Consider the following 20679-nt stretch of genomic DNA (forward strand, 5'->3'; position numbering starts at 1 on the left):
TGCAAAAGAATGCTAAGCATAGAAAAACATGACTCAAAGTGTTTAGTATTTAAGAACAAGGGCAGCTATACCCCAGAACAGTGTAATGCCTTCTTAAGTCAGCAGTTACCAAACACTGAGCTGATACTTTTCAAGGATCGAAAGCAGCAAGAAAAGAGTTGTTTTCTTTGTACCGATTGCCTAAAACTGATGCAATTGACTGTCCCAGGTTTTTGTTTCGTGTAAAAGTGTGAGTTTCCAACCAGAACACTCTGTACCATTTCTTGGCTTTTTGCTGGCTCCTTTTCTCGTTATGTGTCTTATGGGATAGGTAAATCCCATTCAAAGATCAGAAAATACTCAGCATATCTCCAATTTCAAGCATGTTTTTATGACTTGGGTTTATGGAAATATTACCAAAAGTCTTTTGACTTTGAAAGTCTTAACACAGAGAAAATGTGGATGCTCCAGCTTTTCTTGTTAAAACTTATTTTGGGAAAAAAATATTGAGGAAAAATTACTTTGAGGAAAAATTTACTTGCTGGGTGTTAAGATCAGGAAGTTATATTTATGAATGATTCTGCTCAGACCTTTAGCAGCCTTGAAGCAGGACCAGATGCAGGTATAAGCAAAGCAGGCAGGTGTCTGGGAGATGAATTCTGCTTCTCTACTTCACCTGCAGCAGTGCCCTTGCAAGCCAGACTGATGTCTGCTACAGCAGCCAGGAAGGATCCCTGCACTGGGACTGGCATGCTGTGAACATAGACTGACGACAATGAGGTTTGTTATTCTGGATGTAGTTTAAAGCAGTCCAGTGTTATAGTGTCCTGTCTGTCAGAAGTCTTTTCAACAGAACACTAGTTTGCCTCCTAGAGTCAGATTGCATTTCAGCCCTTGGAGCTGGAGCTATCTTAAAACCTAAAGTCTGATGTTTAATAATTTTTGTAGTCCCATTTCCTGGGATAACACTAGTATTTGTGAAATGAATGGCCTCCCCAACTTCCAGCACAAATGGATTTATATTTACAAGAGTTCATTGAAACAGAATGCCTGGAAGTACTACTTTAATCTTCTGTGCTTTGAGATGCTGCAGTTCTCTTTTCTAAAAACAAACAACTTTTCTATTCTTGTGTTTGCCTCACAGCTTGTTTGTAACTCACAAATATTTTCGAGATGAAATACATGACTGTTTTGTGATCCATTTATCCACCCATAACTTTCAGAGATAATTCTATTTAAATTCGAAGCTTTCATCTGCACATCAAGATCTTCTGCTTCTAGTTCTCAAACGGGTGACATAAGAAAAATGTCCTGAACAGATAGCATTCTAGAGAGGAAGAGCCCCATTAGGTTCAGGTACACCACACTGCTTCAAGTCCTCACATTCCTGTTGGTGGTTTGGGAACTTAGAGGGTGGCTGCTTCTAGAGTCAGTCACAATGTAGGAAAAAAAAAAGGAAAATTAAAAAGGAACTGAGCATCCTTAGAGTGCAGCACAGTCAGTCAGTCTCAGGCAGGAGGAAAGACTTACAATGGCTTGAAGCCTCAAAGATATCATAGCAGGGACTACATCTAAACTAAGAGCTACATTATGCAGGAGGATGGTATCAGCTGAACTACAAAAATAAAACTGTACAGCAGGAAAAAATGCATAAACTCAAATGTTTTGAGATTATTATCTTAGATGTTTCAAGTTTATTATTGCCAATACTTGTTGGAAAAAAGATTATGTTTCTTTCATGGCTAACCTGCAAGCTGGTTTAAGTTCCACTTCTATACTGGTTCCATATGAATAAAGAAAAAGAGCATACCATAAATTTACTACAGATATTATAGAGAGTTTAGGCAGCGTTAGATGCTCAGCTACCTAACAAATTGTTTGATCTTTGTTTCTTGTTCAGATAAAGGATTTAGAAGTGGCAAAGAATAAGGTAAAAGCAACAGAATGGTATGAACATATTACGCTGATTTAGAAACCAAGCCAAAATAAAACCATTACAATAGTTTCCAAAAAGTTATGTTTGCAATTTAAAATACCCAGAGGGCAGATCTGACTTACATGACCAACACTTAATGTATAGTACGTGATAAGATGACACATGCAGTTTTGAAACTTGGCAGTAATTCAGAAAAAGAATATTTTGCTGGCCATTAACAATTTCTGAGCAAAGTATTCATATTTATTGTGTATGCCTGTAGTTGAGTTCCTGAGTGATTATAGTTATAACAGTGTCTTTTCATGTAATCTTAGAACACCAAAAGCTGCATTGCAAAATGAAACTAAGGATTAATAAATGAGCTATCTTTTTGCTCATGCTAATGGTACACCAAATTCACATCTTGAGCTTGTTCTCTGTTACCAAATGCAAATGAAGAGGAACTGCCACAGGTCTACAGGGGTGCAAATGATACAGGAATTGCACTTGCACTTTTGTAAAGGCTCTTGAGATTTCTGGGGGTGGGGTGGAGAGGTGGGAACAGGGGGAGAAGCAGCACTGTACTGAAATATCCTAGCATGCTTTAATGTATCTAAGTAAACTCATACAGGGAACTCAAACTAAAATAGCAGGCAATAATGAGCAATTATAGTTTTAGTTTTAAGCTGGCAAGGCTTAAATAATATGTTAAGATTTGGGGTTGTTGGGGTTTATGTTTTTGTTTTAGTAGGGTTTTTTTTAGAAATATATGCATATTCTCCAGTGGAGCTGGTACTGTCTTGCAGCTGTTTGATATTAGATGCAAGACCTACCAACCCTCAAACCTCACATTAGAAACAGACCTTTGGCCAAGTTGTGTCTTCATTTAGACCTTGGCAACCCTGCTTACATCAGTGGGGGTAATTTGACCTCTCATTTGAATAACGCAGTGCAGTGATATGGTTCTGGTTTGTATTTTCTGTGATTGTTGCAGTCGAAAAGCAACAAATCCCTGGATTGTGTGCGAGATGAAAATGCCTTCCAGAGGTAACAAAGCAAATACGGGAATTGTGCCTGATCTGACAAACCATGTGGCAGGGAAACACTACAGTGCTGTGCCAGTCCAGCCACAAAAATATCTGCCTAAGGCCTCTCCTGATAACTTTGTACTGAAAGGATCAGAAAAGGTACTTAGAGTGATGTCAAGGCAGCAGGAAGACTTTGAGCTTCCTGACAGTAACAACTTATGTGTGTGTACATGATCTTTAGAAACAAGAATTGTCCCTTCTCTCTCTTTCAAGTCAGCTTAGACTAGAGCAGAAAACTTCCAGTTGAAAGAACTGAATTAGAACGGGATTAATATGATGGTAAACATGGTTTAGTAGTCCATTTAGACATCCTAGTTGACTGAATCATTATTACTCTGAATTTAGGGGGTTTATGAAAACAGTTGCTTGTACACTGTCTAAAACAATTTTTACTCCCCTGTGAAAAAAAAACAACAAACAAACAATGACATATTGGAGTCCTTCAGGAAACAAGCAAAAGCTTATGACCTGTGGTAACTTTCAACTGCACATGCTTAATATAGATATGAAAAACAAAATGTCATGGGGTTGAAAACATGAAAAAATACTGTGAGCTCTCTGTTTATTTTTGTTGGTTTGTTTGTTTCATAAAGCATCTCCTTGCCCAATTGCAGTGATAATGATTCTCAAAAAAGCCTGGGCTGGGAGTCTGAATCCTAAGCTTTTAAGTCAGAATCTTTTCCTGGCTACACATCAATCAGAAAAAGAAACAACAAACTTTAGTCATGATGATGCCACATCACCACTAAAACAGAATGAGTGTATTTGAACTACAACATCTTTGCCTCATTCAAGAATTTCCATTAGGTTTTGTTTAAACTGTACAACCTTCTTTGTGCAAGCAGAGAAGAGGTTTGTTACATGAAAATAAAGAAAAACAAAACAAAAAAACCCCAAAACTTTTAAAGCCAAGATGTTTAGCTTAATCCATCTCTAAATCCTATTACACATTCAACAAATGACAATAGTAAACCTTAGTGGCCAGAGATGAAGCAATACATGGCAGAAGAAGCAGAGTTCCTCCATGCTTAGCTTAAAAGCCCCTGTCAGGTTTGAAAATCATAAATTCCTTTCCCTGTGTAAACTCAGGCCTTTTCACAGAGATCTGGCACATCATTATGCCAATATACAGCTTTTTCAATATGTCAGAGGAGCACAAATGAGAGACAGAGTCCAGACTTTTAAAGCAGATACAATTTCTTGCATCATCACCAGTGCAAAAGCAAACAGATTTTTTTTTTTCTGGTAAATTTTACTTACTTATTTTTATGGTGTTTAGCATTCACCTTGGAAGATGAAGTAAAAAGTAACAAGCATTTAATGTAAATAACTGTGAAGGAAGTTTTGTCTCATTGCCAATTGCTTACCATCTCCAGTGCCCAGCATTTGGACTGCAAACACTGCAGAAGAATGTTATATTTGCACATAGATACTCTTATTGTCATTTGGTTTTGAGGTTTTTTGTTTGTTGTTTGCCACTATTGCTGATTTTTCCCCTCCCTCTTCATTCCACTTGTCTTTAGTTTTCATTACAAAATACACATTTGGAAGCTACCCGAAGGGTTGATTTCAAGTATTTAACATCACATACAGATAAATTAGCACCAATGAGACACTGCAAGCAATGTAAAAACTGCTCCTGTAATATCTGAATGCTGATTATAGCTCCTCAGGCTGGATGTATACATGAGTGACAAGAATCCTGGTCCACATGCATGCATTTCATAGTGTAAATGCAGCAAGAGGAAATTGAGGGTAAAGACTCCAAAACAGTCATAATCCACTGTCACATCATTCTTGCTCACACACATGTGTTTATACTTTTACTTGTAAAAACTGAACAAGAAAATACTTTTAATGTTTTGCTATTGCTGGGGCTCTTTTTCTTTTGTCACTTTGCACAATATCCAACTGTGTGCCTCAAGCTGCTTTGCAAGGTCCTACATGGTATAGGGTTCCCTGGTCACAGATCATACCACATGGGGATCCACAGTACCTTGGCCTCTGACCCAGCATGTTTCTGGACCTCTGTGGTGAGAAGTGGCCATTTCAACTTGCTAGAAAGCTTTTCAGTAGATTTCTGCTCTCCCCATTAAGGCTAAAGCACTCTCTCAGTTACTGTCAGGACATCTGATTAGTTAAACTCATCACAAATACTCGCAGTGCTTTTCTGTGGTTCACCTGTGCCACAGAGGGTGCTCATCCTCCTTCAAATATTGAATTGCAGATTTATTTTCTTTGAAGAACTCTTCTGAAATCCTAAAATCACCCTTCTACACACACACATACTGAGCCAGCACTACCATGGATATCAGACACACCTGTTCAGGTACTGAACAAATAGGCTACTCTGGTCCCTAGCTACTCGTCTCATAGCCGGGGGCAAGAGATGGCAAAAACAGTCAAGGAAGGCATGGTATTGAGAAAGGAGACTGAAATTCAGAGAATACATCAATTTTTCAGGAACATGCACCAAATTTTATTTGGAAGAAAGTGAGAAGAGGCTATGGCAGAAAAAGCAATGCTTTTAAGAAGATGCTTTCAAAGTCAGGTGTTTGAGACCATTTTCTATCTCAAAAGATCTTTTTCTGTGATCCTGGAAAAAGAATTTGGGTGTTGTAGACACCCCAGATTCAGATATTCTAAAACAGAGCACACTCCCGATACCAAGCAGCATCAGATCACCCCATAGAGGAAGGCACTGAGGCTCTGTGTGAATATGCTGCTCCAATGATGGCACTACTCTTTGAAAGGAAGAGAGATCCACAAAGTCTGCTGCATGCTTTGGGCTGCAGCTGGAGGAGCTGGGGGAGGTTCTGGCTCTTTCATCCTATAGAAGGACCTGATGAATCACATATGGCTCTCCATAAGTTAAATCAGCATCACACCTACGTATAGAGCCAAAGGCACTCATTGCGTATCTGTAGCCCTGAAAGTCAGCATAATACAGTGGACGTAGACCAGACTGGAGTGTAATGCGGGACAACATTAGCTGACAAAAGTTTTCCCATCTGTCTCAAATACTAACAATTACCTGACTCCTCCAAAAAGCTGCTTGAAAAGACACTAGTTCTCAGACAGCAAATTGACTAACATCCTCCAAGTTGTTATTCAAGCTGCACTACATACTGCTTCAAACAATGCCATTTATAAAGCGATAATGAAAGGAACTAGTCTATAAACCTTTCCTTAGCAGCAGGAAGGCTTAGGCTCCCTGGTTCACAAGCCTTCAGTTTATTTGAAGCTCATCAGACTTCAGCAAAGAGGGACTAATCAAGGGAAAGGGTAGAGTAATCCTAAAAATGCTTAACAAGACACTATTGAGTGTTTTTTTTCTCCACCTATATTGACTTTAAAAGAGACAGAAAACAGTTTTTTACCTTATTACATTATTTCCTACTTTTTTAATAGAAACACAGAGTCCAAATGTGTTCAATACAGGTAAAATAAGCATCCTTCTTTGTGAACTAGTGAAGTAAGGATCCAGCTGTCAGGCTTGTTCTCCCAGGCAAGACCCCATAATACAAAAGGGGAGTCCTAAATGGGTAATCTTGGCTGTAAAAGAAAACAAGGCAGGGGAGGTTTTTATGCCTTGACTGAGCTTATGCTTCAAGCCTGCAAACTAGGGCTACACAAAGTGTTTCTGATAGAATAATTTTCTATGCAAAAAGACTGATTTATCAAAGAATTGCTCATGTCATGGCCAACATGCTGATTTCGATGGCTGCTCATATGACAGGCACAACAAATAGTTCTGTTTTAAATGACCAAGTACAATTTTCCTATTTTTAAATAACCCTTTATGTTTATTCTGGCCAGACAAATGCCCTGCAAAACCAGAGAGGCTGCTTCTACTGCTGCAGCCTGGGGAGGGCCTGGGGGGAGCCTAGATCCCCGGGGCACTGCCTACCTTTGCCCTTTCCCTCTCTTGTTTTGAGAACACTAGAATTCAGTCCTAGTAGCTGATGGTAGCAGTAAAAGTCTTACATCAACATGATGATGCTAGTGTTAAGGGATAAAAGATGCATATTTAGGACCATAATCTGTGAGCCTGAGATGTAAGTCCCTGCACCCAGTCAACAGAAGGAGAAAAACACCTCAGAAGATCTGTCAAGATCATCATAAAACATTAGGTCAGGCACAGTGAGTGGTTCACAAAGCCAGCCATAGAGGACCTGCAGGAGAGAAGTGCCAGCAGGAGAGGTTCCTAGGATTCATGTGGAAGGGAGACTGTCTGAACAGTGCCCACTAGCATCATGGTGTTGTGAGGCTCAAAGTTTGGCTCTGTTGTCATCAAAGCAGGCCAAAATTAGCAGCTTCCCACCTTTCCTGTTGATCATTTCTTTATACCCTCTCCAAAATTGCATGGTTTTATTTCAGAAATGCTGATTTTTAAAAGTCCATTTTGTTTCAGACAAAATCGAGCAAGTTTTGAAACAATAAATCCATATGCCCTGTTTTTACATGTCAACTGAATGGCATGATTCTGACCACCTGTCAGATTTTCCATTAATACTAATACACAAAGCCTTGCAAATGCAACTCCCATTTAACTGTTAAGGGTGATATTTTAAGAAATGAAAAGAACAGCTTTCAAAATAGAGGAAAAATCCAGAAGACGTTCACATTTCACAGGTCAGTAGCTGGGATAGCAGGAGCTGCTGAAGGAGAGCTGAAGGAACATACTTGCTCAGGGGCATTTTAGCACTCTTGTGATAAGATACACATATTCATCAGCATGCAACAATCCCCTCTCCAGACGAAAAACACTACAGATCATGTTCCTAATAAAACAGTCAATTTGCCTCCTTCTCTTTTGTGTTGTTGGCAGGAATTCCTTACAACCTCAGCTCCCTGGGGCAGGGCTTCTTCTCCCTCTTTGTGGATCAGCAGAAAACAAGGCTCCGTGCAACAAAGTTTCACAGGCTGACCTCAGAGACACTATCCCAGGCTTCAGACAGACCCAGGAAACTACTGTTGGTTTGAACGCCCTGGGTATCACCAAGATAAAAAAATATATGAATAGGAAGCACAGTGAGAGTGCATATCTGTCCTGACATGTCAGGGTGAAAATCATGACCCCTTCAGAAAATTCCAGCTGGACAGAGCTGACAGGCTTCAGCAGAGGAAGTCTAATATGGTCCCCATGCAGCTTCAAAGGGCAACTACTTCAAATCTGGTGCCAGAGCTGGGGTTTGTAGACCACAGAATTTCTGCACCAGGAAAGACATGGGTCTTTGCTAAGTCCAGTGAACTACATGCATTCTGCCCACACTTGGCTTTAGCTTAGCCAAAGTTCACTTGTAGGCTCATGCATGAAGTTTGCTTCTTATTTTGAGCTCAGGTTAAGACAGAAGAAGATGGACCTGTTTGGTCTTGAGAAGAATGTGTAAGTCTTTGCTAATCTCACCACACAGACAGATACAGAGTGGCAAGACCTCAACCTCCTCATTGAGCCTCCTAGAGCTGGTTTTACATACCACCAGACCTTGTTCAAGGCTTGTTATGTCCCTTCAGCCCTATTCAGTGGACAAGAAGATTTTGCTTTGCTATGTGCAAGTGTCTTCAGTAGTCTCTGCTGTTACTATGAGGAATTTTACATTTAAGAAAAAGAATATAGATTGATCCCAGAATATTTAAAGGTCATTATTAGAAAGCAAACTATTTGAGGCTTCAGTTTTGTAACATGTCTCAAGTATTATCTAACACACTTGTACCTAAACCAATTCACTCTTTCTTAGCAGCCTTTTGTGCAACAATCACACAATAATAGTAAAGCCTTTTTCTCTAAAGGAAGAAAATTAAAAGCCTGATCTGCAAAAACACGCTTGCAATTACAAACATAATTGGCACATGAAACTCATGCAATTGCATATGCAAGCTCATAACCACATGGTGATTTGGATGTTACATGGGTAGAAGAATTTGAACCACCCCTTACCTGAGTAGATCAACAGGCATTGACAGTACCCTGACCAAGCTCAGAGGATGACTGATGTCAAAGATATAAGTTGAGATGAGCCAGTAATTAGAAAAGGCTGAGATTTTTTTTAAATCATATAATTGGAAAAAAATAAATTTGTACAACACCAAGGATGATAAATCACAAAGAATTAAGCAAATATTATCTTTTAAACAGCTACACCCACCCATAATGGACAACACCACAATAACTTTTCCATAATGTCAGTTTCTTCTTCAGCTCCATCTGTTAGCAATTACATTATGTCTTTAAATCATCAGGGCTGATAGTTCATGTAACATTTTTACTCACTATTGTAACTTTGAGTGTTCTTATTATTCAGTTAAATTGCTAATTATTTTCAGGATCCTACAAAGTTATTGGACTTAGAGATGTTGTATGTGTCAATGAGTTACCTGCATTATACACTGCAGCAGAAAGAACGAGCGCAGGAAGTCAGAGGTGGTAATGTAACCTTGTTTACAACACTACTTGACAACTGCATGAGAGACCTATTGGTTAATTCTGCTTTGTGCAAAAATGAAGAGTCAGCTGATTTTTGTTGCAAAGAACAGGAATCACTGTTGTTAAATAAGTGACTGTCCTGGGGGTTTTCAGAACTGCTCACATCATACTTCAACCTACCAAGGGGAGGAGGGAGTCATTGTATGAATTACTCCTGCAATATTTCATGAGCTAGTAAATTTTCTATGGAAATTATCCAGCTTGATGAAAATGTCTGTATTTCAAACCTCACAAGAGTCTGATTTAGAAGAGAAATAGTGCTCGTTTACTGCAGCTTCACTGAAGACAAAGATGGAGAGAACCTGAAGTGCTGAAATGTTAACATTCCAAGAAAACTAATTATCATATTTTCACTTGCAAACTTCAAACCTGCTGCTAATTAATCTCTGTGGAAAGGCTGTGTATGAATCAAATTATAATGTAAGTCAGATTATATGGGATGAGATGTATAACATGCCCTGCCACTGAGGAGAAATGAAATGGATTGCTTGCACAAAAATGACAAAAAACCCGAAGAGCTTGCTCTTCATTAGTGCACCGATCAGTACCAGCCGGCTGTTGACAGATTCACCCCAACGGAGTGTTGCAAACCACCTTGGATTTTCAAAAGTTTGCCTGTGGTCACAAATTATCTAGATGCTAGGAGAAAAAACTATTTGACTGCGTAAACCTTGATGTGGTACTTGCAGAGTTCTGTTGTGAAAACATCTTGAGGGCAATGAAGTGCCATTAGCACATGTCAATGAATCTTCCCATGAATTACTACAAAAATTACAGTTAAGTGTACTCCTCCTCCATCACTGTCCAAGCTCTCTGACAAAACAGTTTGGATGTCTGTTGAAGTATTACAGAAATTAGCACCTTTCTGCCAGTATAGTAACCAGAAGGATGTCAGCAGACAATTAATTTGGTCCATCTGCACTAACACCTTTATATAATTCATGTATTGATTATAGGATTAAAATGATTTGTTACCATTCACTCTGGAAATACCATATTGTACATTTAATGGGGACAGCAAAGGAGACTTGAATAAATTAGTTCTCACTGAAAAGGGAAGCAAAATACATGTTTTCAAAAAACAAGATTGTGTTTACAATCTCCTTAAGTAAATTCCATGAAGCTTAACTATATCATTTTGCTTTCAATTTGTAGCCTTATCATATGAGATATCGCATGGCAACCAATAAATAAATGCTGTAACTCATAATACTTGCCTCTGCATAGTATGCCTTTTTTTTTACTTTTTTTTATTAATTTATTGTCATGCCACTTTCAGATTCAGAGAAGCTTGCATAGCTGTTTGGGGGTTATATCCATTTTTCATCTCTTTCCTTTTTTGTTTTTTCTTCTTTAAGATGGTATACAAGATGGAATGAAGAAAATCCAGTGCAGTGCTACACTACTGACTCAATTTCTACTGCTGTTTTCATTAGCTTAGTTGTTGATTATACCTATTCTACCACTGTTACAATTTATTACAAGACATCTTTTTTGTACACATCTGTTTAAGCAGTTCCACTTGTTAGACCTATCCACACAGGCAAAGGAAACTTTTCCTTTACCTAGGCTGCATTACCTTGTTTTCCACAGCCTGCACATACACACTTGACAAGTTACTAATCAACTGTTGTGAGGTTTAATAGCATGCCTGGGTATGGTCAGCATATGCCTGGCTATTCCAGATGCTTCTGACCATCCACATTTCCCCCCTTTCTTCCTTTTGCCCACCAATCCCTGTGGACTAAATACTCTGAAAGAATAGCAAGCAAAGTGTTTCAGAACCATCTGGCCAATTTGATACTACACAGCTCAAGGCCTTGTTTCATACAGAAATGATTATATTTTAAATCTGTGAGGCAACAGAGTGCTACACTCTTTTCTGACCTTACATTTGCTCTGTTTTCTCCAACATCCCTTTCTCCAACATCCCATTACTGGGCTGAGCCTTCTGTCTGCTCATCTCATGACTTTCAATATCTATTTAATCTTTAAAAAAAAAAAGGAAATACAGACTCTGCCTTCAATAATTTGTCCCAGATGAGAATTTGACCTTATATACACAGATCACGTAGAAGTTCAGTGAGACATGGCCCTATTTCCTCCCTTCTCCTTTACTTAGACAGATGGAAAATCTGGCCCTAATGAAGTCAGTGCAAGTTTTGCTGTAGACTGTAAAGGGGTCAAGGTTTCCCTCCTACAATTTCTGTAGCAGATAGGTGATTACTTCTTATTGCCTGGTCTTGTCATCTCAACATGGTGAGCTGAATTGTCCTGGATAGCAGGGTGGTTTACTTGTACTGGTTAAAACAACTGTACATTACCCCACATCAACAGTGATTTATTCATACTGGCACTTAAAGAATTAAATTCCATATAACTGCCAGTTTTTCTGGATATACTCAAAGTCAGTTTTGCTACTGCTTTCTAATCAACCATGCTACTCTCATAGAAAATTTCATTTTGATTCTTGGTAGGATCTAAATTGCTGGAGACACTGTACTGAGAGCTCCAGTAAGCAGCTTAATTTTTTTTACGATATGGGTTAAGGTTAGGAAAGAGAAACCTGATAGTGAACTCACAAAATGTTAAGCTTCTAAAACATCACTGAAGCAAGTTTAGGGAAAAGAAACCACAAATCAAAATTATAAGACCGTATCTTCTACTGCTGCTTCAGTGATCTCAGCCATTTGTTGTTTTTTAAAGATATAATAGCTGAAGTAAAACTTACATATATAAGGTATAACTCATAGTCAGAAACAATTTGCAAACAGAAGTGGACAAATAAAAAGAAACTTATACTTTCGAATCTTTTGCTTTCTCAACATGTTTTCATTTCTTTATTTGCAGACCAGTCATATCTAAATTAGCAATTTGAGAAGGCGAGTATTCTTTTAAGGGAATCAAAAGTAACATGATTGTATACCTATTTTTTTCCATAAACTTCTCTTACCTGGCATTTCATTCAATTTCTTTCTATTTTTCTTGGCATGGCTCTGTCCTCTGCACAAATTCCTGAGCCACTTTCTATTCTTTTCTGCTAGGTTTTCCTTCAGGACCCCACAGTTTTGTACCATGGTATTAACTCTTCGAGATAATTTCCTTTCTTTTTTTTTTTATTTTGCTTTATACCAAAATATGCTTGCAACTTTTCATGCATCTTTTGGAAATGGGCTTCATCAAAGGCAATGACAAAATTTCTATTTGTGTTCATGCAAAAAATTCACTCTGCAACTTCAGAGAGAGATCAGATTTAAGATGATCAGACCTATCAGATCCAGATACAGGCTGAAATTTGTGTTCAAAACTTGACCTGGCCTTGCTATCCATTTCTAGATATCATCTTTCTCCAAAAACAGAAATCACACTAAGAGTACTGCTAAGCCTTCAAATAGAAAATACACATGTTATGTCATATTTTCTTTAGCACTTTTTGATCTACACTATGGTCTACTTATACAAGGGGAAAAAAAGATCTTGTGTCTGGGTTTTGGATTGAGGAAGAGGAGGAGGGGACAGGAGATCTTCCTTTTTCTGGATCCAATATCCAACTGCAAGAAAGCAATGTGCCTATTCCCCTTTCCCACTACAACCTATGTGCCATGATTTCCTAGATGTAGTGGTGGCACTCTGAGGACTTCGGTCTTTACCCTTGGTTTCTCCCTGTCCATTATCAACCTGTCTTTCCAAACAGAGTCCAAACTCCAGCATGGAAGCAATCACAGGACCATAAGAAGAGGCAAATTACAGTGATCTCAGGTGTGGTACTGCTTGCCTTCAGCAGCCTGTGGCCAAGCAGCTTTGCAGACTGCCTGGAGGCTCATGAAGCTTCCCCTACAAGAAGTTAACCTCCTCATGTTAAATGGGTTGAATGACTTGCTCTCTGCCAGCTTTCAGAATGCCAACACATCCTGTGTCAATTTTCTCTCTCACCATCGCTGATTCCACCAGCAAGGGCAGGATTTTGCCCTCAACTATTCACACGTAATTAATACATTATTGAACAGGAATAAATAGATAGCAATTAAATAACAAGTATTAATGACTTATTTATTAACATATTAATAGTTGGCCTGAGAGTAATAAATGTAAATTAGTGTAAAGTGGTACCAAAAATTGTGTCGATAATAGGCCCTGAAGTAATCTTGTGTTCGAGATAATTACAAATATATTTTCCTTTCAAAAAACTACTGCCGGGTAATTTTTTATGGTTTGCTATAATATAATTTTAGAATTGGAAAATTAACCCTAGTCTCATTAAAATAATTTTGCAGTGCATCAGGCTTTATTTGAACTGTAAGTTTCACATTATCTTCTTGCCTATAGAGATTGCATTTTTGTCTGAAACCCTCTCTATGAGCAAACCTTTTGGGCCTACGCTTGGTATAGTAATGGTGGTGTTTCAGCTTACTGCTTGTACAACTTTTCTCATTATTAGTAGCATTATGTAAAAAGGTCCAACTGCGAGCAGTGGTGGTACCTTGAGGGCTAAATCCAGTAAAAATCACCGAGGGACAGATTTTTTTCTTTTTATCCCTGTTGATAGCAATTGACCCAAAAAATAGTTCAGAGGCTTTAAACATGAGTGAAGTGATGCACTGTCTCTGTACAACTACAGCAAATCCAGCCATAACAGAAAATCATCCCTGGTCAGAACCTGCTTAACTAGAAATAATTTCCTCCTTTTTAAAAAAATAAAATGAAACCCCTCTGATTTGGGAGGTGAAAACCCCACTTCATACCTTGGTTCTGAACTGTTACTTAACTTTGGGAAACTGATTCCTTGGTGAGGACAGCAGGACATTGTCACTTTAGTCGCATCTACCAAACCCAAAAAAGGCTTGGCTAAAATCCAGAGTCCTGACCTTATCATTGATCTGCTGTTATTAATGGCAGGTTAAGGAATTCATATCTGCCAATGGTCCTGATACTCCTGATGCTAGAACTTGGCATACATTTAACATACACTCACCTTCAACAAAAGAGCAGTAAATATTCATCTCTGCCTCCATATTTATAACAACTTGAGGAATGGGGGTCCAGGTTTCCTCTTAGCAGAGGGTGCCCAGAACAATGTTTCTACAAATGTTTGTTTCTACAGATGCTTCTGTCTGCCTCTGTAGGTGGCATTTTTACTTCTTTTCAGCTTTTCTCATTAAAGATATTGTAAATTACTTCTTCTGAAATAATCAATCAAGTGTGTCTTTGTATGGTACAGGGCTTTGGTGGCTCTCTCCCCACAGTGCCTTCCAAACTGCTACATAAATGTGATTGTGGCCGTGTAATCTGTGTACCTGGAAAAATAATTCGTTTTGTTGCTAATGAAGGTCCTACGGCACAAATTTATTAAAGGTATACTTTTCCATGGGATAATAATTGGGTCGATAATATTAAACTCATAGGCTCATTATTTAATTGCAAGGGCAGATTATGAATACAGCTTCTAAAATGTATTTTAATGAAAAACACTACATCCTGCCCTAATCATATCAACCTCATGCTATCTAATTAAGGATGCAAAAAATCATTAGAGTTGCAAAATATTAGTTCCAGCTCCATCAGGCTTCTAGCTGCCCCTTCATGAATATATATATTTTTTTACTCTATGATAAATAGTTAATGAGGCAAAAATGACAAAATTTGCATGTAGGCAAATTAGTTTAACAGAGTGATGTCTTCCTAGTCTACAGAAAGTGACCTTTTTCCTATCTAAAGAACGCTAAAAATACTTCGAAAAGGTGGTGTAGATGTCATTCCACAAATGACAAATCGCTTCTCTGAACAATATAAAAATTATAAAATGCAATAACCTTAAATTCTCATCATACTGTAAATGTGTCCTCTGCTGCTGCATTTATCAATTTAATAATAGGAAATTAAGCATATTATAAAATACCCATTTATGGGGCAATTTTTAATCCCGGGAATAAAAATGAGAAGCACATGGTTAATAGCAAGAAAATATTGCAAAAACGTAGACCTATTTTTTCCAGAAGGTTTGACTGACTATTTACTTGAATGACCTCCATTTAAAATATATTTTTTATATGGAGTGATGTATGATACGGCAGTCTTATGCTTCCCTTTATAAAAATTGCTCACAGTTAATTTGGTATCTTATTTAAAAATTAACACATTAATAATGCACGCAATAAGGCCTAGTGATGTGTCTTCCATACTGATTACATTGTACAATTAGACATACAAAAAGAGAGGGACAAGATAAATACCTTATGCAAATTCACGGCAGGAAAAAAGGTCTTTCAAGTATCTGCAATGCCTAGGAGCATAAAAGACCTGAAAATATAGTTCTCGGTCTTGAAGGGAGATGTTCCATGTGGGGAACATATTTCTGGAACAGAGCAAGTTTTTATTACAAAGATAAATCTGCCAAATTGCTATTGAAACTTGTTTTGATGGTTAATGTTTCCATCAAGGTAAGATACACAAAAAATTGGAGCAGAAGGGGAAGATCTCAAATTTCTGAAGAACTTTGATCCTTTTTTTACAGTATCTATGTTTCCTACAGATAGCTCAGGAGTTTCGGACGGTAGCCTCCACTCACCAGTTTCCCTCACTGTGATGTGGATCCTGTGCCCACTGAAGTGAATGGTAGAGTTCCTACTGATGCCAGTGATGCAAACTTTCACTCTTCCCACATTACTCCTATCTGCTTACATTGTATAGTCTGCACAGTGTTTCCCATAGAGACCAGGAATGTTTAATGCTGTTCACAGCATTTGGTCAGGGCTGATATAAAGGCAGAGGCATGAAATTAGTGTGGATGTAAACAGAACAGGAATTGGAAATTTGGGGACCTAAAGACAAAAGTGTGCAGCACTGATTTGTTGAATAAGATGCACACTGCTCCTTATGCAGCGTAGGGAGTCTTCCCTCTATGATGACTGCAAACTCTGTGCTGCTGGATCTGGCTGAATCTGGGTTCATTTTAAAGTACCTTGGACTATGGTCAGGTACGCACATTTCAGCGTAGCATTTCATACATGTCAATCTGCGTACTGAGAGCAAAACTAGACACATATGTTGATAGCTATGGGTCATTTTTTTTAGTGTTCTGTCCTCTAAAGTATGTTGTCTTATATTGTTATATAATGATATCTTATTATATCTGGGCAATCCCAATTTCATCCATTCAGGGACAGACTGTGTACAGAGAAGTAATTTTTATTTCCATTCTTTTCCATCTGACTGTACCCCCATCCTCTCCTCCTCCCATTCAGCCCTTTCTGTACTTCTGCAAGAAATTATATGCTGGTAATATCATTAGAAATGTATTCAGTACTTGAAACAGAAAAGTAGTTGTCTGCAGTTGCCTTATCCACCAATTTTTCCATATGGTATTGGTAGTCTTGGCAGGTAAAATGAGGTCCATTATATCTTACGTTCTTTGTTTGACCTTACTTGTAACAAAGGTAATAGAAACCAGTCATCAGTGGTTATGTTTTGACTTACTGTAGAAACTTCATAAGTAAAAATAAATAAATAAATAAATAAATAACATTATTTGCTTACTGGTGTAAAACAAATAATGGCTATCTGTATAAAAAGTGGGAATGTCTGAGTCAGGTGGCTTTGGTAGCACATTCACTCCTTCAAACCTTTTCCCTCTGCTCTGTTGGAATGCAATGTGATGCTGCTGTACTTTCCTACAAAAGCTAAGCTTACTGAGTATCTGCTTTTTCATTCAATTGGCACATTCACCTTTTTCATTTTTCCTTTCAGGGTCCAAACTGTCATCACAAAAAAGATGGAAAATAATTACAGCTATGGCAGATGTTTATAACAGTGACAACTGAGGCTATATATTTATATAAACTGCTGATCTTTCAAAGCTAGCTATAGAGACTGGAAAACCTGCAGACCCTAATCTAAAATCACTTGTTCGAATGGGTTAGAAAAACAAAGAAAACAAACAACTCATACATACTTAAGAGGACTAATTTGCTTCCTATCTGGAATCTGTTCATTTTTGCACTGAAGCAGGAGAGTTACCAAAGCATTGTACACAGAGGTACTCATAGATGTATAAATCCAACTGATGAGCACTATTGTCCAAGAACTGTTTTATAAGATAGTCCGATGGGAATCTATAATGCTGATTCAAAGCTAGAAAACAAGGAAGAAAATGTCCCTCACAGACTTCTGACCATGGGTTCAGCTGTAACAGTTATTTTTCTCCTTCCCAGTAGTTGGTGCAGTGCTTTGTTTTGGCTTTAGTCTGAAAACAACTCTGATAACACTGATGGTTTTAGTTGTTGCTACATAATGTTTACTCTGATCAGGGACTTTAAGCCTCATGCTCTGCCAGTGAGGAGAGGCACAGGAAGCCAGGAGGAAGCAGAGACAAAACACCTGACCCAAACTAGCCAAAGGGGTATTCCATACCACAGTACATCATGTCCGGTATATAAAATAGGGGAAGTCACCCAGAAGTCCCAGATCACTTCTTGAGGCAGGCTTGGTATCAGTTGGCAGATGGTGAGAGGTTGGATTGTGCATCACTTGTGTTTATTGAATTTATTTTTTTCCTTTCCCTTTTCAGTTTTATATTCTCTCCCCTTGTTATAGTTATTAGTAGTAGTTTTATATTTTACTTTAGTTATTGGACTGTTCTTATCTCAACCTGTGGGGCTTACATTCTTTTATTCTCCTCCCCATCCAGCCCAGAGCAGGGTGAAAGGATAAATGAATGAATGGCTGTGTGGTTCTGAGTTACTGACTCGGCTTAAACCATGACACCATGTTACTTCTGTTATTTTCAATTCTTTGAAAGCAGTAATAACCAGAAGCCTCATGTGTAGATGGCGTCCCTAACACTGGACACTTTACAAACAGATATATCTCCTGCACATCACAGCTTAAAGTCTGTATACGGGACTAGTGGCTTAATGGAAAAGAAAGGAATTGTTTTGACAACCCAAGTAGAGCAGATCAATTTCAGATATCTACTACCTTCCCCTCCACATTTCCAGCTAGGCCCATTCCTTTGTGTGATTCTAGAAGGAAAGGGCCAGGAAGGAGAGCATGGCTGTCACATTTGACTGACCAAAATCACACCCCCTACTCCTTGCCCTTGCAGGGAGCACATTCTTACTTGTGCATGTCCCCAGTTTGCTGAGCTGGCTGAAAAGTTATCTGGGATGATACTTCTGTTTAAACAAGTAGTAAGTCTCTATGACCACGTCAGGAACCATCAGATGGCATAGATAATTTTTTACATCAGTGATGCCGCTAACACTTTGGATATTAAGCAGATTATAACCCCTAAGGATGTTCAGACAATGCACATACAACCTCACAAAATTCTCCTGAACATGCTTCTTAGCTTCTCCATTCAAAGAAGGACCCCAAGAATAACTGTCTTGTATATCTATGTCATTTTAAGTAATACCCAGAATTACATAGCATTAATTTGGACCAGTATGTAACAGTCTCCTTTTGGAGACAATTCACCACTCACCATTCGTCTTTCACCATTGCTTCCTCTCCACTGCTCAGCCCTCTTCATAATGTAGCTCAGCTCCTGACCGGAAATCTCTAAGTCCAGTGGAACTAAGAATGTGCCTTCCTCACCATGAAGACGTTGAAATACATCCAAAAGCCAGCCTTCCCTGTGTAGCCTAAGAATAGAAATGCACATTAAGTTCATTTTTGAAAGGACTTTTCATGCAAAAAAAAAAAAAAAACTTGTCTTACCCTTTTGTAGACTTCTATGTCTTGGGTTTCGTTTCCCAACTGTGTTCTCTACCCGTAAGTAAGAATCTTCTTTTTTCTCTCCCACAAGAGAACCTTCCCCAACCATGTTGAGACTTTACAATACCCTAATCAAATCACGTAAACATAAGTGACAATTTCTGTTAAGTATTTCAAGATACTGACTTCTCCAAAAGGTGCTGATAATTTTTTTCCTTCAGACATGTCCAGTGCCTGGTACCACTGGGCTGTCTTTAGCACTGTTCCAGTGCTTACATGGAGTTCCAGTGCTTACATGGAGTTCCTCAGTTAGGCATAGATGGAAGTCCTGCTATGCCAGTGTTCAATAATGGGCAAACCACAGCATACAAAAAGGAACCACTCACCATTTTTTTTAACCCCAAGCCTGAAGTCTGTACAATTTAAAAATTTTTTGATGTTAGAAAAGTTAATTTTGCTTGCTGGCTTTGTTTTTCTATGACATTTCTGTGCTGTGGTAGGGAATTGAGTAAGTGCTACACAATAAAATTCTCTACCACAAGAAAAGCTTGCTGTGTGGTATTTCTTAATGTAGGTGAAACCAATATTGTGAGGCTTTTGAAAAAGCCTAGTGTCACATTTTTAGCCTTAGATGAACTCTAGAACTTCAAAACATTGCTGTTTAATTCAATGGAACCTCTTCAAGTTCATCTCTTTCTCATTCTACTTTTATTCCAAAACCAGGGGTTCAGAAAATAAAGATCAGAAAATCTGGAATCTTAATCTTGGATACTGAACTGAGGTCTTTCCTTTTGTAGCCTTTTCCAAGCGAATACTTTATTACAATTCAGCCATTGCTTGGTGCCAATCTCAGTTTTTCTGTCCTGCCCAGAGTCTGACTGGGTAGTCACAAGAAGCTCAGGGATTGCTGTGTGGCACTCCAATCAATAAAAAGCCAAAGTTTCTGTGGGGCTGTCCAAGTCACTAATGTCTTGGCAGGTCTGAGAGAGAGCACAGGCAGACCTTCTTTGACCTCTGAGCCCTCATCCTTCTTATGTATGGCAGCATTAGATGGAGATCTTGTGACTGATCTGTATTATTTAGTCTTGCAAGTGGCTTGTATATGCTAATAAATATGTGTGCAGGTGAGGTAAATCAGAATGAAGTTCACATTTACAGTAATTGTACATCCCTCCTTACAGTGCACACAGTAATTGCAGACAAGCACACTCAATAAGCAGCTTAGTACTATTTTGCCCACAAATGAGATTTAGTGTGGAACAGAAATAAGATGCACCAGCAGAAAGTATTTCAACTTGCTCTCAGGAGGAGCTTTAGCATTCGGTTCAAAAGGGAATACGTATCTTAGAGTCAAGGTCCGTATCCAAGAGTTTCTGTAGTGGAGTAGCTATTCTGATACTGAAGTCTGGCAGCCTGCCTCATCAGATTAGGGACATGTATCTCCTGCTTTGCTGTAAAGGAGCTCTCTGTACCTCTTTTTCCCCACACTCCTTTTA

The 20679-nt window shown here is 38.5% G+C and overlaps 1 protein-coding gene across 1 annotated transcript in view; it reads right to left on the reverse strand.

Moving 5' to 3' along the window:
* Positions 1-20679, reverse strand: part of LOC115946659 (uncharacterized) — a 67744-nt gene that overhangs the window by 24587 nt on the left and 22478 nt on the right. The window contains exon 5 of the mRNA XM_034070207.1: positions 18951-19110. Coding sequence (XP_033926098.1) covers positions 18951-19110 — 160 coding nt within the window. The remainder of the gene's footprint in view (positions 1-18950; positions 19111-20679) is intronic.

The sequence above is a fragment of the Melopsittacus undulatus genome, chromosome 1, assembly GCF_012275295.1.
Source record: "Melopsittacus undulatus isolate bMelUnd1 chromosome 1, bMelUnd1.mat.Z, whole genome shotgun sequence".
Lineage (NCBI taxonomy): Eukaryota > Metazoa > Chordata > Aves > Psittaciformes > Psittaculidae > Melopsittacus > Melopsittacus undulatus.